General features: G+C 41.3%; 1 protein-coding gene across 1 annotated transcript in view; it reads right to left on the bottom strand.

Moving 5' to 3' along the window:
* Positions 1 to 62: 62 nt before the first annotated feature.
* Positions 63 to 18050, bottom strand: part of LOC109977736 (NXPE family member 3-like) — a 62269-nt gene continuing 44281 nt past the window's right edge. The window contains exons 9-10 of the mRNA XM_065951061.1: positions 4889 to 5091; positions 63 to 543 (exon numbers count right to left, since the gene is read on the bottom strand). Of these exons, the coding sequence (XP_065807133.1) occupies positions 522 to 543; positions 4889 to 5091 (225 nt within the window). The 3' untranslated portion in view covers positions 63 to 521. The remainder of the gene's footprint in view (positions 544 to 4888; positions 5092 to 18050) is intronic.

Raw genomic sequence — 18050 nt, 5'->3', positions numbered from 1 at the left:
TGCACATTTTAGTCTTGTCATTTCAAATCTGAAATGTATACTCATAAGTAGACATAAAGGAGTGCATTTATATAGAAATATTTATTTAATCTGAAAAACAACATTAAAAAAAATCTGTTTTTACAGCAGAGATTAACATGTTTACAGCTTGGTACAAAACAAACAAATAGGTGTGATTAGCTCATGTCTCGATGGACACACACTCTACGGGGGGGTGAATGTTTTGATGACTCATCAGTTTTGATTTGATGAAGGATAAGAGTTATTCACAATAAGGCTTGTAGCTGACCAGCTTGACAGGCGGGCGCAGTGTAACGGTTTGTCAAGAGGCTTAAAACCCGCCTCAGCTCTCAGCCTGTGGGTGACATCGCTCAGGCCATCCGGGGGAGACCTCCCTCACAGCGAGTTGTTGAAGAGAAGCAACTGAAGTCCACCCCAGAAGAACCAACAAATACAGATGTTGTTGAGGCTCAGGTTTCTTCCTCTGTCTCTGCAGCTCTCTGGGAACCTCGACGGACCAGTCACCAATAATCCACACTGTGTCTATAGGAGAAAAACAAAGGTGTTCAATTAATGCCTCAGACAAAATGTACAGTTAACTACATGTGACAGCTCAGGCTGTTTTTTTGTTATGAGCCACATCTGCAGGAATAATATTGAACAAGGTAGCTGCAACTCATAATAATAGATGCCAGTCTTAAACATTATTTTTTCTAAAAAAGTTTTTGGTGTGAAGCTGACACTGTCCACAGACTCCATGACTTCACAGGGTTCAATAGAAAACAAATGTCTTGTAATAAATACTAAATAATTATTTTATAATAATAGGTTGAGACTGCAAATCCAATATGGATGCGGCCGTCGATTGGACTCATTTTCTGCCTATGTCACAGACGGGTCAGGGTTCGTCCAGTAATATTTACAGTCTATGGTCATACATGATGTCATCTTAAGTCTCAAGTGAAATAAGCAAGGTCAAGGAGAGACCTTGTTTTGGGTTTTTTATGGGATCTGTTGACAATATATTTTAAAACAATGACTTTAATAACTTAAAGGTTATTTTGATCAATATTTCTTAGGGCAACCTGAGGTCGATCAAGGCAGTGGGAAGTCTGGACTCTCTGGGTATTACTTCCATGGTGTGTGGCGATCACTTGGTGGCACCAAAGTCTACCAATTCAACAACTCCTCTGCCATCAGTCAGTGTCTGAAAGGAAAGGCGGTCCACATGTATGGAGACTCCACCCTTAGGCAGTGGTTTGAGTACCTTGATGCTTCACTTCCAGGTAGTTAATACACATTCATTTCAGGTGACAGTTTAATATTATTTATATAACAGCTAAACTTGTTCCTTCTGTCATACTTTCAGATGCTAATGAGATTAACCGGAATAGTCCGAAGAAAACTGGACCTTACATGATATGGGACAATGCAAAAAACATCTTGGTAACATACCGTGTCCATGGTCCTCCTCTTAGTTTTATCTACGTCCCAACCAGTGAGCTGCGTTACATTTCCAATGAAATTGACGGGTTGGTAGGTGGTACCAACACAGTTGTAGTTTTTAGCATCTGGGCCCACTTCAGCCCTTTCCCAATTGAGCTCTACATCAGACGGCTTCAGAGCATCCGCAGGGCGGTGATTCGTCTGTTGAACAGGGCTCCAGACATGCTGGTGGTCATCAGGACTGCAAACCTCAGAGGTTTAACACCTTCTGTATCGTTAAACTACAGTGACTGGTACACACTACAGCTGGACAACGTGCTAAGAGCTGTGTTCAAAGGACTTAATGTTCGACTAGTGGACGCTTGGGAGATGACTCTGGCCCACCACCTGCCTCACAACATTCACCCAGGCCGTCCTATTGTTAAGAATATGATTGACATTATCTTGTTCTTCATATGCACCAAATAGGGCGAATAGATGTGCATTTGTTATGAGCAGGTTAAAGACCTCACTCTTTTTTACATTGTGTTACAGTATAGCAGGTAAACTCTGTGTTATCTGCAAAGACCCAATAGTAATCCATCACAGCACTTAGCAACATTTAGTGAAGTTACAGTGGCAAGGAAAAACTGTCTTTTTACAAACCGAAACCTTGAGCAAAACCAGATTCATGTTTAACAGCCAACTGCTGAAACAGTGTTGGGCTTGAAAGTATGTGTTTTATTAGCAGTAACAGTTAGGCATGATAATAGACTGATCAGTCTAATATTAACGTTAGTAACAGTATGATGAAACAGTTAGGACTGCTTATGTTTGATCATGTGTATGTTTTTATCAGACCTCTGAAGGACTTTATATTTTTATTTTTATAAATCATGATTAAAATGATAATTTTGGTCATGTAAAAAAACATGTTTGTTGTGTTGAACTTTCGTGCACGGCCTGAATACGCCCTCTTTTTTTGAGAAATAGAAATATCGCATGCTGGTCCATCCATGCTCAAACTGCCTGCAATCCCTAAGTACAACGAGAAGAGATTACCATAATAGGGAAATGGGGAGCTTAAAATGCTTATGAAGAGTAATAATGGTTTGAATATGAACTTATTGTTAATCGCATTGTGTATTCATTTAGAGGGAATTAAAAGTAGTTGAAAAGTCAGTACCTTAGAAATTACCTCATGAAAAATGAAACAGAACCAATTGTTAACAGATTTTTCAAACAAAAAAAATGTGTTTTATTAATAAAGAATGATCTCTGTCTAAATGCATAAAAGACCTAGATGGTCTAATTTACATGCTACACAAACATAGGCCGAAATACACAAACATGCACAAACAGGATCCTCTGGACATGCATTAATAATGAGGTCTCAGAGTGAGTGGGCTGCCCACAGCAAGCTCTCCAGAGCAGTTTCAGGTTCGGTGCCTTGCTCAAGGGCACCTCGGCGGTGCTCAGGAAGTGGACTGATGCCTCTCCAGCTACCAGATCAATTTCCGGACTTGGTCCGGGGACTTGAACTGGCAACCCCTCCGATTCCCAACCCATGTCCCAACAGACTGAGCTACTGCCACTCTTGGTTGTCGCTAATGCTAAGCTATATGCTATGCTACATGCTATGCTACATGCTAGGCTACATGCTATGCTACATCAGAAGCAATACATAACACTTAATAACAAGGCTAATGCTAATGTTACACATAGTAACTTCAGTACACCCTGTTACTTCAAATACATACTGCAACCACATGCTAACAGAACAACAAAAGGCTAACCACATTGCAATTGCAATACATGGTAAATAAGCATACAGTAAGTGACTGTCCTCTGCTCTTGAAGCAAATTTGTCGAACCACTGTGCCGAGGCATGGTTTGGTCACGTGACTAGTGACATTCGAAGCAGTTGAAGGCTTCGAATGTCATACGAATCACCTGATTGGTTCGGTTTGTCATTTGGATCACTTGGCGGGATCAAGTATGTTCCGGGGTAGGCTATCCCTATTTAGTGTGGTTCATTTGGTTTTTTCGCTGTTGTTGCTGTTGGTTGCTTAAAGAGTTAGTAGTGTTGTATCAGATTACGTATTTTGTAGAGAATCAGTGTAGATAGATAGACCCAGATAATAAGGTAATTACCAGTGTTATTTTGATTTCACTTGTAGCCTATTTACCCTGGAAACCCCCTTAAGGGCAAGCCCTCAAGTACAATGATGTCGCTGTAGAAAACATAATTACACAATTGTTGTCCTTGATGTACATGCCTGTAGTAGCCAATGCCAAATTTCAATGGGGTGGAAAATTACATATGAATGCATTCAAATTATGATTGACTTTGCTAACTGATTGTTTCACAGGTCCAGTGTGTGCTGTTTGATTCGAGGCTGTCATACAGCAACAACACCTCGTCCATGCTGAGGCACTTGTAGCGTATACAATTATAATACGGGGCACCAGCTTTAAGAATAAGCACAAGACTATTAACCTTAATTATAGTAATGAATTAATAAATGAATCTGTCTCATATTATCAGAGTAAGTTCTCAAGTAGTTTAAAACCAGAAAAATACACAGACAAATTACAGAATTTTTATGTGTAAAGTTTAAAGGTCCCATATTATGCTTTTGCTGGTTTTATATGCTCTTTAGTGTGCTTTCCAAGTGTCCTGTGCATGCTTAGGCACATCTATGTGCAAAAATTCAAAGTCCACGGAAACGCGGCTTCTCCTACGTTCTCCTGTTAGCTGTAGCATTAGCCACATGTAACGCTCAGTTCTAGGCCCCCTCGATAAACATTTGTCAGTCCGACGTCATTGTCAGTGTGAGATCACTGATCTAAGCCCATTGGCTCGTTGTGGCAAGCCTTGCAGCTCATGTTGAAATTTCCGAGACGTGTGCTGAGCAACTGACCAATAACGACAGAGCGGATCGGCAGACCAATCAGAGCAGACTTGGCCCACGTGGGGTCTAACAGTGGGGGCTCAGCAGAGCATAGCTGATGGACTCAGAGCGTACAGGGAGCAAGGAGGAGCAGTACATGAAAACAGACACTTTTTTCGGACTTTAGCTATTATGAACGTACAAAAGTAGGTACATAGATTAAATATACAAACTCCAAAAAGGGCATAATATGGGCTCTTTAATATAGAAAATGGTGAACAAGATATATGAATAAAGTAAATATGCAAAGAATATAATTGCAACAGTGATACTGACATGACAACGTAAATAAGAGAATGTTAATTCTTGATTTCTAAGTTTGATATGGTGATTTTCTTATGTTAGAGTAACGGGGTAAAACACGGTATCGTTTGAGTGATTTAACTAAGTAAGGATTTATAAAAAAGGGGACTTAATTAATTTGTTATAAAAGTTGATTTAGAGGCTTTGATTTGGATACGACAAGCTTTGCTTCCACACACCCAATGCTTAATCAGAACGCTCCTTACTCTGAGTCACGTTCGGTAGAACTCTGCCGAATGGTACCACTCGTCAAGTTCTTTCGGATCGAGGATGCCGGCGGTCCACGGTGAGAGCCGTAGCAAATGTGGTCGGAGTTGATGAGTGAAGTGGGGTAATGGATGGCACAGCGGTCCAGTCGTTGTCCATTGGGTCCGTCTCTCAGCTGATCAAAGCAGGTCCAAACAACGTCCTTTAAAAATGAACAGTCGTTAACTCTCACTGAAATGGTCAATTCTAGTCAGTTTGAGAATAACAAAAATAAGGTTCTGAAAGATGTGTGGTCAATACTAAAGGGAAAAGCTAAGCGCGTAACTTGGGTCAAAAGGCACCTGAGTTAACGTGCGATGAGAAAAAAACAAGTTAAAATGCAGAAGTTGAAAATGTCTTAAGAAAAAGGGGGACTCATTGTCCCTAACCTAAAGCACTATTTCTATGCAGCTCAAATACAATCAATAAGCACCTGGCTAAATGATAACTCTGAAGCAAGGTAGAGCTCCATAGAAAAACACATGTTGCCATGTTTCAATAAAAACAATACCCTTCTGTACAAAGACTAAAAGTAGGACACAAGTAATCAACAATGCATAAATAAGAAACACCTTAAAGACTTGGCACATAATTTAAAAAAAAAATGCAAAATGAAAGAGGACTTCATTGTACTGAGAGAAATAAAAGAAGATCCTGAATTTAGTCCTAATAAACAGGATACAGTCTTTAATACATGGGTACAAAAGGGACTGACCATATTTGGACAATGTTTAGATGAAAACGGAGTTATACCATTTGAATCTCTAAGGACATATTATGATTTACCACACTCCCACTTCTTCCAATATTTGCAACTGAGAAGTTACACGCAGAACAGTGAAACAGGGAGGAAGACTAGCAGTGCTCTCCATCCACTTGTGCAATTTTTGGTAAAGAACTTTAGTAATGTTAGTGTACCACATCAAATTTCAACTGTGTATAATATTTTAGAAAATAGTCAACATTTTGACGATACATGGGCAAAGCTAAGATGGGAGGAAGAACTTAATTCACACAAATCTGATGATACCCGGAAGGAAATGAATCGGAATGTGCACTCAACCACTATATCTCCTTACTCGAGAGAATATGCATGGAAAATACAATCACGTTATTTTATAACACAAGTGCAACAAGCTAGGTATAATAATAAAATATTGCCAAACTGCTGGAGGGAATATGGCGAGTCTTGTGTCAATTTTGGTCAAATTATTTGGTCCTGTCCATTATTAAAAGTGTTCTAGAACAATATTCAGAGAGAAGTCAAAACCATTTTCAATGACGCCATTCACTTAAACACAGACTTTATATTGTTAGGTAAAACAGTGGACAACATTCATAATGAAAACGATCAATATGAGTTAAGAAGTTGGCTTCAAAAAACATGCCCCTTGATATAGAAATGGAGAAACAATTCAACAAATATATCAGATGGAAAGTTTAACTTATTCAACAAATATATCAGATGGAAAGTTTAACTTATAAAATGAGGGGGAACTCAAAACCATCTGAAAAGAGATGGTCTAAATGGTCAACATATTATGGTAGGAAGGAACTGTATTGAAACTTTGGGATCAAGACAATCGGACTGACAGTCACTTAGGGGAGCACCACCTAGGTTTTTTTTTGTGTTTTTTTTTGTTTTGTTGTTTTTTTTTGTTTTCTTTCTGTCTTCTTTCTCCTTTGACTCTTCTTCTCTTTCTCTTGTGGCGTATGTGTCACGTCAGGCCTTTAACCTGAAAATAGTCACGTAAAACATCATGTGACATATATGTCACAATAAAACATATTTTAATAATCCTTTCAGTTAATTAAGCTGATCTAATGATATTTAATGAACTATATGTTATATTGTTCAATCCAAAGGATTTTGATTTTAAAATTTACATAAAAAACATGTCATATTGATTAAATTAATAAAATGAAGGAATACAATACATGTTTCCAATTAATAACTTTGAGCAGTTCAGAGCTAAGGATAAATTGTCAGTTATTCATGGAGATGACGGTAAAAGTATGAGCAACGTGAAGTTAGCTCAAATTAGGACCCTGAAGACTTGATAACACTACCAGCAACAAATTCACATAATATAATTAGTCAAGCGAGTCTGATTCAGAAAGTAGTGAATTAAGTGATTTAGATCAAACAGTTGGGACACCCCAGGGGGTTGCCAGCCACAGAAGGGGGGTAGCGAGATGCCTTTCAAAGAACTAATATAAAAGTAAAATCATTTAAAATTGTTTGTTTAGCCCATTTTTGTAAAAATAGATACTTAAGTAGTTAGATTTCAAATAAAACCACATGACAGCAGTCAACAGTATAGGTGTCTGCTGCTCTTTACACATAAACATGAACACACCTGTGTGTTTTTTTAAGTTCTTTAAGGCCACTCAGTCATAAAGTCCATACATGGAAATTATTTTTATTCTGCTCTGCTTCTAGCCTATCTAAAGATTAATTACTATATAAATGTACCTCCCAAGAAAGTTGGTGTTGTTTTTGCTGAAAATGTTCACATTGACCAGTTTGTAGACTGGCCTGGGAAATGGGAAAAGTGTGGCTTTTGCAAATTCTGCCAAATCAATGCAACCACCACCCTCTAATGTGTGTCACTGCTTCACTGCAAAAATAAATTGTTATAATATTGTAATAATATGACCATTTTGTCACAGTTCAACTGCCACAAATGCTGATAAGGCTGATTCAAACTTGGTGTGATAATATGAAAGTTATAGTTTCTAAACTTATTTGCGTTATGTTTAGTCAAGCTTCCTACTTAAGTCTGACTGTTTTTCAGTCATATACAGTAACAGTAACTTGTTTAGAAGACCTCCAATATGAGGTAGTCTTATATTTTTTTGGTTGGAAAACAAAAAAAATATGGTTTAACCAGATAAGTAAAGTTATAATTTTGAAATATGTTGTACAAATACAAATAAATAGACAAATCAATGTTATAAAGTGAAAAAACCATCAAGTTGATTTACTGTAAAATGTGGAAAAAAATATACCATAAATGCCCAATGTGATGTATATGTCACTTTTCAGCTCTCCAACACTAGTGGGTGGTATTTTTAAAAAAATGTCAGAAATGTCTTATATGGGGTCCATTTAGTCTAATCTATGTTCCCCATAATTTTCCTATCAGTATAATGTGTGTATGGGCTAAACACAGACCTGACTCCTCTGACCAACCAGCAACATGAAAACACAGGGGAATGCATCAAGGTATGTAATAGAAAACCAGAGAAAAAATTATGTCAAGTTCACCACATAGTTTATGCATTCAGACAATATGTATTTTCCTGTCATTTCAGCTGCTGGCTGCATTCCAGGTGGCAACTGTTCAGCTGTAGGAGGAGAAGATAGTTTTGGAATCAAAGGTCATCCCCCTCTACCGTGTGTTGAATCATACAACAGAGCAACTATATTCACAGACCATCACCCCCATGGGATGATATCTGGCACATAACCTGATCAGGTGCTTGGTGGACAGATTACAAGATAAAGAAAAAGAGAGTTCACTGGCAGTCGCTACACTGGTGGATCCATGCTTCAAAACCTTTGGATTCACCAGTCAGAGAGTGGCTGCTGGTGTCAAAGAGCGTCTCATTTCAGAATGTACATAAATCATCAATAGAAACAATGCCCAGCAGCAGCAGCAGCAGCCATCCACTTCTCAAGCACCACCTCAGCCTCGTCCTCCAGCACCAGCAGCAGTCTATTTATTTTTTATTATATTATGAATAAGGAATGACTAATGACATTTCTGGTGATGATTATTTTTTTATTTAACCTTTATTTAACCAGGTAATGACCCATTGAGATCAAGACCTCTTTCACAAGGGTGACAAGTGTCAGCTTTAAACCAATTGAACAGGAATGTGCATGGCGAATCAAATTCTAAACAATCTATGGACCAATAAGTAAAATGTCTTGATTGCAATTCATTTTATTGACCACTAGATGTCTTCCTCTAGCACTGTGTCATTGAAGCCTCGAGTAATGAACCAATCAAGTCTCGAAGCTTCAACAAAGCCTCAATCAGCCATCACTAGTGTACACTGTGTTAAATGAGGCCTTGAGTAATTAATCTATTTGTGATACAATTGGCTACAAAGCCTCATTTCGCCATCACTACAGTATATCCTCACTTCTCCTCCTGCAAGACCAAATGCCTCCTGGCTTTATAGACGTCCCCATTAACAAAACAACCGCAGCTGGGTGCAGCACAATTTAAATAGCAGGTTTACACTTTTCTTTCAAAGCAAAGAAATTAAAAGAAAAACCTTAAATTAACCTCAGATCATTTACTCAACTAAATGAACTTTAAATAATGACATGATATTCTACCAGTAACTTAAATGTGAAAGAAATTATTAGAAAGAAAACATTTCTCAGAAATAACACCCCTTCAGTTGGTCTGCCCCAGTGATGTCAGCGATGACATCATCAATCTTATAAATAACCAGGAAGTGCTGAGCCAGACCCTTTTAGCTGCATGGGACCACATGGGGAACTGAACAAAAGAACAAACAAAGGTAAGTATGGATAAGAGACAATTATAATTTAAGTAAATAAAAATGACTAAACTTAACCAAGAATGTGTGTTCGCTAATGAATATTAACTGTTAGTGATGGCGAAATTAGGCTTTGTGAAGCAATGAGGCTTTCAAGCCAATTGTATTGCAAATAGATTCATTACTCGAGGCCTCATTTAACACAGTGTACACTAGTGACACCTACTGGTCAAAACTATTTAGAGCAGCCAAATTATTATTGATCACATCACATGCCATTGCATTACTGACATGTTATAGCAAATTGTACTACTGCGGTAACCAATAAGGATTCACATGATATTACTTTATAACATACCTTAGTTAATATAATCATATTATCATTCAGTCATCTTATTTTTTTATGATTTCCTATCAAGATATAGCCCATGAAACAACAATATATATAAATCTATTGTTCAACAAGTTTGAGGACCTATGTTAACTACAAGTCCAGGAAAAAAGGAAGATTGAAAGAAAGATCCTTGAAGCACACCAAGCACTTCACCTTCAAATCAAAATAATAAGCCATCGATAATAAACACAGATAATGATGATAATGACAGAAATAGAATCAACTAATGGAAGCGATTCAGCATGGCAATACATGAAAGCTTTGTAGCATAATGGTTATGGCAGCGCCATGTTGTCATAGAGGCTCGGGTTCAGTTCCTGGAACTGCTGAACAAATGTTTTGTTTTAATGTTTTTTAACATTTACCTTATTGGGAGATGATAACTCAAAATGCTCCCAAACAGGAGACGTTTTCCTCTTTCTCACAGGCTCCATTTCTCCAAAAAAAATAGAACCAAAACTCCAACTCTCAACAACCAACTAACGCAAACTAACAAGGAGACATGACAAGTGAGTTCCGCTTCCTTTTATCTACAACCCGAAACACAAACAAATCAATGACAAAGTTCTACTCGAAGTGCGGCCTCGTTTGTCATCGATGACAATTCTCTGACAATGACACGAGCCTCGATACGGGGCCTCGGCTAGAAATGCCCCTCCTACTCGACACACGCTTCAAAGCCTCGGTGTCAAACGTAACATCACTAGTGTTCGCTAATAATTATTAACTGTCTATAATTAATTAATACTTTGATGTGAACGTTAACTTAATGCTAACACAAACAAACACATGATTGTAATTGCTGCAATGTTACCAAAGCAAAAATAAATTATAGCAAAATACACAACTGTAAAGAATAATATAAATTGATAAATGAAGACTTAAATGATTTAAATGGTGAATAAGAGAAGAGCGTGTCACCGACTTTGTCACAAAATTAATTTGACTAGTTAAGTTTTTTATGATGAATAGACATTTTTGTAAAAAGTGTTCTGAGTTCAACACTCAAAGTTCAAACTTTTTTTTTTACAGTGTAAGCACATTATAAAAAAGGAGTTTGTCTTGCATTAATGACTGAACATCTCCTTTCTCAACAAGATGAGAGCTGGGGGATAGTATTGAAGAAGTATGAAAAGGTCATATCAGTAAAGAACATGTGGCGGCTGTAACTCAGTTGGTAGAGTCGTCGCCTCTCAACTGGAAGGTCAAGGGCTCAATCCCCAGCTGAGCAACATGTCCGATGTGTCCTTGGGGTAAGTGAATTGTAACATTGTAACAACATAGTGCTTTGAACAGGTGACAGTCCTGCCAGTTTTACATTTTCCGTGTAACTCCTGCCAGTCATAAAGAACTATAACATTTTTAAAACGGCAACAGCAATAGATCTCTCAACAGACAGCAGATCAAACCAGATGTGAAGGAGCTGGCATTGCTCACTCAAAAGTAATGTTTCCCTGTTACTGCACTGTATTCTGAAATAATTTTCTCCTCAACAAACATGTTACATTTGGAGCGGGTTGTTAAATTTATATGGCGTGTGTATATTAGGTTTAATCACCTGACAAGCCTTTTTATTCAAGCCATCCCATTTCTCCCTGCTTGTTTCAGTTCAGTAAAATCGAAATGTTCATCATGGATTCCAAACTCCAGTACCACAACTCGAACATTTTTTCAACAGGTTATTATTATGCACCCATGGTCAAGCAGTCAGACCCCAGTCCAGCACCCAATCAGAGCCGTTTGTGGTCCATGGTCAGCATACAGCAGCCCTGCCATCTCCATTCAAACTACTCAAATTAAATTTCCCCAACTCCCATTGGATCCCAGGCCTCATCTCGACCATCAGCAAGACACCAAGATCAAACACACCACAGGCATAGCCTCAAGAATCGGAACCAAGCCTCTCCTCACCACTCTCACTGTGCAGTAGCCTTCTACACATCACTGCTTGCGATGTCTTCCTCTTCCTCCACTAGATCAAGTCCACATCAGGAACTGGACCGCTGCTCGCCTCTGACAATCCCTGAATCCCCCTTCAACTGCCACTATGTCCAGAGGCAGGGGACCTTGTAGGGGACAGAGCTTATCACCCCCTGTGCCTGCTCCTTCTGTATCTGACATCTCATATCTTTCTCAAGCTATCACAGCTTTCTTTATATCCTGGAGGTTGCATGCTTCACAAAATTCCTGTGCACATACATCCTTCCATCCCATTATAGTTTCCTCTACTCTTCCTTCAGTCTTTCAGACAAAACTACAGCAGAGTTCACTCTAGCTTTTTCAATATAGATGCACTATTTATTCAGCCTTTCCTTCACGAAGGTCTGAGCTGGATGACTATCTGTCCATCATAGTCGACAGAGCTTTACTTTTCAGAGGAACTGGTTTCTATAGCTACCATGTTAACTTTGCAGCATTCAGCAGTTGAATCAAGGTACTGGGGAGGTCATGACTCCAAACTGTAATGTTGAATCTGTGCAGCCCAAACCTCCCTCTCATACCCCAGAATGTCCTGTCAGCGCTCTTCTACAAAGCTCACGCTCATCTTTCTCACACCCCAATCTTAAACCGTCTATCACACAGGTATCAAAATCAAGGCCCGCAGGCCGAATCCGGCCCGACAGCAGGTTCCATCCGGCCAGCGAGACAATTTGGGAAGAAGGGGAACATCTTTAAAAAACAAACGTATGAGATTTTTTTTATAACTTAAATGTATTTAATTATTTTTAATACTTTTTTAATAAAAAAAAGCTATTTTAGCTTTATTTTGTAGCTCCATTGGCCCCTGTGCTGGTGGTCGAAGAGCCCTTTTCTAAAGTGGTTATAGACTGTGTTGGCCCTTTGCCTAAGACTAGGAAAGGCAATGAGTTCCTTTTGACCATCATGGATGTCACTACCCGTTTCCCTGAAGCTGTCCCTTTAAGAAATATTAAAGCCAGAACCATCATAGAGGCCATCATAGGTTTATTTTCCCAGTTTGGTTTGCCAAAGCAGATGCAGCATGATCAGGGAACAAATTTTGTGTCTGGAGTTTTTCAGGATGTGATGGTCGAACTTGGTATCACACAAGCAGTTTCCTCAGCTTATCATCCACAGTCTCAAGGGGCTCTTGAACGGGCTCATCAGACCCTAAAAACAATGTTGAAGATTTACGGCATTCAATTTCCTGGGGATTGGGATGTTTCCCTTCCGTTTTTGCTTCTTGCCATGAGAGATTCAGTGAGTGAGTCCACTGGATTTACGCCGTTTGAGCTGGTGTTTGGCCATGAGGTTAGAGGTCCCCTGAAGTTGTTCAAGGAACAGTTGCTTTAACCCAAATCGGATACCACTATGTTGCAGTATGTGTCCGAATTTAAAGATCAGTTGTGGTCAGCTTGTCGGGTTGCCAGGGAGAATTTGCATTAGTTGCAGATGCGTATGAAGGGTTAGTTTGACCAAAAGGCTGTTGACCGGCATTATGCCATCGGGGACCAGGTTCTTGCGTTGGTGCCGCAGCGTGCATTTGGTCTAAGTGCGTCATTCTGTGGTCCCTATACTGTTGTGAAGAGGGTAGGAGACAAAAACTATGTTATCAGCACTCCCGAAGGCAGGAGAAAGACGAGACTGTGCCATATAAACCTGTTAAAGCTGTATCTGGGTCGGTCACGTGGTCCCAGTGTGGGCTGGTTGCTGAAGATGTCAGTGAGGAAGCGGAAACTGTTGGGTTCCGGCTGAGAAAATCTGAGGCTCTTAAGTCGCTTGATGACCAACTTGGGCATCTACCTGCAGAGTGTCAGAGTCAGATGAAAGCTCTGTTGGCCGAGTTCTCCCCCATGTTCCAGGATGTCCCAGGGTGCACGTCTCTAGCGGTGCACAATGTGGATGTGGGCAGTGCGGCTCCAATCAAACAACATCCGTACAGGTTAGTACCCTCTAAATTGGAGTGTTTGAGGGAAGAGTTGTCTTATATGTTGAGCATTGGGGTGGTAGAGCATGGGCAGAGTGAGTGGAGTTCTCCAGTGGTACTTGTTCCAAAATCTGATAATACGTCGAGACCTTGTATTGACTACAGGAAAGTGAACCAGCGGACTAAGGCTGATGCCTTCCCAATTCCCAGACTTGAAGACTGCATAGACAGGATCAGAGGAGCCGAGGTTGTTTCTAAGTTAGACCTACTGAAAGACTATTGGCAGGTGCCTCTGACTCCACGGGCTAGGGAGATTTCAGCCTTTGTGACACCGGATGGTCTGTATATTTGCAATGTTCTTCCGTTTGGCATGAAAAATGCTCCCGCTACTTTTCAGCGGATGATGAATACCATCACTTAGGGGTTGAGCTCTGTGGTTACTTATATTGATGATGTGGTCGTGTACAGTAGCTCATGAGAAGAGCACTTCATACAGCTAGCTACGGCAGCTCTTTGAAAGGTTACAAGAGGCAGGTCAATTTACCTAAATGTGAGTTTGGGAAGGGACAAGTAACATATCTTGGGCATCAGGTGGGTCAAGGGAAAGTAATGCCCCGTCGTGCAAAAGTGGAGGCAATCCTCGATCTTCCGGTACCGAGAAACCGACTCGATGTCATGAGAGTGCTAGGCATGTGTGGGTTTTACAGAAGATTTGTTCCCAACTTTGCTGTGGTTGCTGAACCATTGACTAACATTTTGAAGAAAGATGTGAAGTTTGTGTGGACAGATGCCTGTGAGCGTTCTTTCGGAGGGTTGAAAGCCGTCGTGGCATGTAAACCTGTGCTGCTTGCTCCGAACTTTGATGCACCTTTTCAACTTGCCATAGATTTGTAATTTGTTATTTATTTCAAGGATAGCCCCTTGAGATGCATCATCTCATTTTCAAGGGGGTCCTTACAAAACATAAATGAATCATCATAATACAAAATCAAAATAAAAGGTAAATCCAAAACATAATACCAAACATTTAAACACAGAGACACCCACACCACAAACACACACACACACTCACAATCACTCAAGAAAAAAATAACAATAATAATAATAAAAAACGAAAGAAAGAAAGGAAAACCTCTGCATATATATATATATCTATATATATATAGATATATATATCCATACACACTATACAGTACATACACACATAGTGTACGCAACATTAATCAACAATCTTCAACTCATCCCTGAGATCGCCAAAACACCCGAGGCTACGCACTCTACCCGGCCGGGCGGAAGTGCTCGCAGGCGGCGTCGAGACCGTAAACAAAGGCGGGGGAAGCGCGGAGGTATAAGGGCTAAGCTAAAGCTAACACCGCACCGTCTCCCGTTACCCAGCATTTTCCTCGCTAATGTGCGGTCTTTGGTGAACAAAATGGACGAGTTACGACTTCGCATCATCCACAGTAAGAGAATTATGGACTGTAATGTCATGATCTTCACGGAAACATGGCTAAACAACGGAGTACCGGACGATGCTATCAAGCTAGCCGGTCGCCACACAAACCGAGCAGACAGAATAGCAGAGGACTCCAGTAAGACCAGAGGAGGAGGGCTGTGCATTTATATTAACAAAGCTTGGTGTACAGACTCTGTCATTATTGGGAGACACTGCTCAGCTAACATAGAGTTTCTCATGGTTAAATGTAGACCTTTCTATCAGCCAAGGGAGCTCAGCTCCACTATTGTAACTGCAGCCTACATCCCCCCTGATGCCGATGCTAAAGCTGCTATGAAGGAACTTTACACCGCTATCAGTAAACAACAGACTGCTCACCCGGAGGCTGCATTTATAGTTGCAGGTGATTTTAATCACTCAAACTTAAAGACAGTGCTCCCTAAATTTCACCAGCATGTTTCCTGCAATACAAGAGGAAACAAAACTCTGGACCATGTTTACACAAACATCGCAGAAGCCTACACCACGACCCCCCTCCCCCACCTGGGACAGTCAGACCACCTTTCTTTGTTCCTCATCCCCAAGTACTCCCCACTCATCCAACGTGTGAAGCCATCAGTAACAACGATTAAAGTGTGGCCAGCGGGGACAGACTCTGTACTTCAGGACAAGTTCCATCACACAGACTGGAGTATGTTTGCTTCGCAGGCTACCTTGGGCTCTCACACAGACATTGACACCTACACTTCTTCTGTGTTGGATTATATCAACACCACCATCGACAGTGTTACAACATGGAAGCAGATCACCACGTACCCAAATCAGAAGCCATGGATGAACAAGGAGGTGCGTCTCCTGCTGAAGGCCCGCAACACCGCCTTCAGATCAGATGATGCAATGGCCTACAGCGTATCCAGGGCAAACCTGAGGAGGGGCATCATCAAGGCCAAGCACTGCTACAAGCTGAAGGTTGAGGAACACTTCTCCAACTCCGACCCCAGACGCATGTGGCAGGGCATCCAGGCCATCAGTGACTATAAACCCAGAAACTCCACCCCGATAACCACAGATGTCTCCTTCCTGAACGAGCTAAATCACTTTTATGCTCGTTTCGATAGAGACAACAGAGAGACACAGACCACGAACAGACCTCCTGCAGACAACCAGCCCCTCTCACTCACCTCCACAGACGTCCACGCTGCACTGAGCCGGATCAACGCTCGAAAGGCTGCTGGTCCAGACGGCACCCCCGGGCGCGTGCTTAGGGCATGTGCGGAGCAGATGTGGCACTCACACCCATCATAATGAAGTGCTTTGAGCGACTGGTCCTAGCACACCTGAAAAACTGCCTCCCACCCACACTGGACCCATTCCAGTTTGCCTACCGCAGCAATAGGAGTACAGAGGATGCAGTCTCCACTGCGCTGCACTCTGTGCTCACTCATCTGGACAATAACAACACATACGCACGAATGCTGTTTGTTGATTTTAGCTCAGCATTCAACTCTGTCATCCCCTCCAAGTTAAACACTAAACTCGGAGACCTGGGCTTCAACACCTCCCTCCGTCACTGGATAATGGACTTTCTGACCAACAGACCCCAGTATGTTAGGTCAGGACACACCTGCTCCACCACCATCACACTCAACACAGGCGTACCACAGGGCTGTGTGCTGAGCCCATTCCTCTACTCCCTCTTCACCCACGACTGCAGACCTGTACATGGATCCAACACCATCATCAAGTTTGCGGACGATACAGCGGTGATTGGCCTCATCAGCAACAACGATGACACGGCCTACAGGGAGGAAGTACAGCATCTGGCCGCCTGGTGTGCTGACAACAACCTGCTCCTCAACACCAGCAAGACGAAGGAGATCATCGTGGACTTCAGGAGAGAAAGAGGAAGCACGCACAACCCCACTCACATCAACGGGATGGCTGTTGAACGTGTCTCCAGCTTCAAGTTCCTGGGGACCCACATCACAGAGGACCTCTCCTGGTCCACTAACACCTCCAGTCTGGTTAAGAAGGCTCATCAACGCCTCTTTTTCCTGAGGACACTGAAGAGACACCACCTGTCTTCAGCTGTACTGATGAACTTCTACCGCTGTGTGATCGAGAGCATCCTGACCAGCACTGTCTCAGTCTGGTACGGAAACTGCTCTGTCGCAGACCGTAAGGCGCTACAGCGGGTGGTAAAAACCGCCCAGCGCATCACAAGGTGTCCACATCCTGCCATTGAGGATGTCCAAAGAAAACGCTGTCTGCGGCGAGCTCATGGCATCCTTAAAGACTCCTCCCACCCTGCCCACAGACTGTTTACCCTCCTGCCCTCCGGCAGGCGCTTCAGAAGCCTCCGGACCAGAACCAGCAGACTGAGGAACAGCTTTTTCCCCAGAGCTGTTTCTCTACTGAACTCTACCCCCCGAACTCTGAACTCTGTCTCTCTCTCTCTCTCCCTCTCTCTCTCCGCACCCTGCTGACCCCCCTTTCCCCTCCATATCACCTCACACCCTTCATCACCCCACCACTCCTCCTGGTCACACACACACATCTCTCATCCATCTGTATTATTGTATTATAGTATGCTCATATTATCCATCTGTATTATTGTATTATAGTATGTTCATATTATGTCCATATTCTTATATTATCTGTAAACTAGTATAACATGCTCACTGCATCTTAATCTGTATATTATTAGTATAGCATGCTCACTGCATCTTAATCTGTATATTATTAGTATAGCATGCTCACTGCACCTTAATCTGTATATTATTAGTATAGCATGCTCACTGCATCTTAATCTGTATATTATTAGTATAGCATGCTCACTGCATCTTAATCTGTATATTATTAGTA

The sequence above is a fragment of the Labrus bergylta genome, chromosome 23 (genome assembly GCF_963930695.1).
Source record: "Labrus bergylta chromosome 23, fLabBer1.1, whole genome shotgun sequence".
Classification (NCBI taxonomy): domain Eukaryota; kingdom Metazoa; phylum Chordata; class Actinopteri; order Labriformes; family Labridae; genus Labrus; species Labrus bergylta.
The sequence above is the reverse complement of the archived record's forward strand: the minus strand, read 5'-3'. Positions and strand labels throughout refer to the sequence as shown.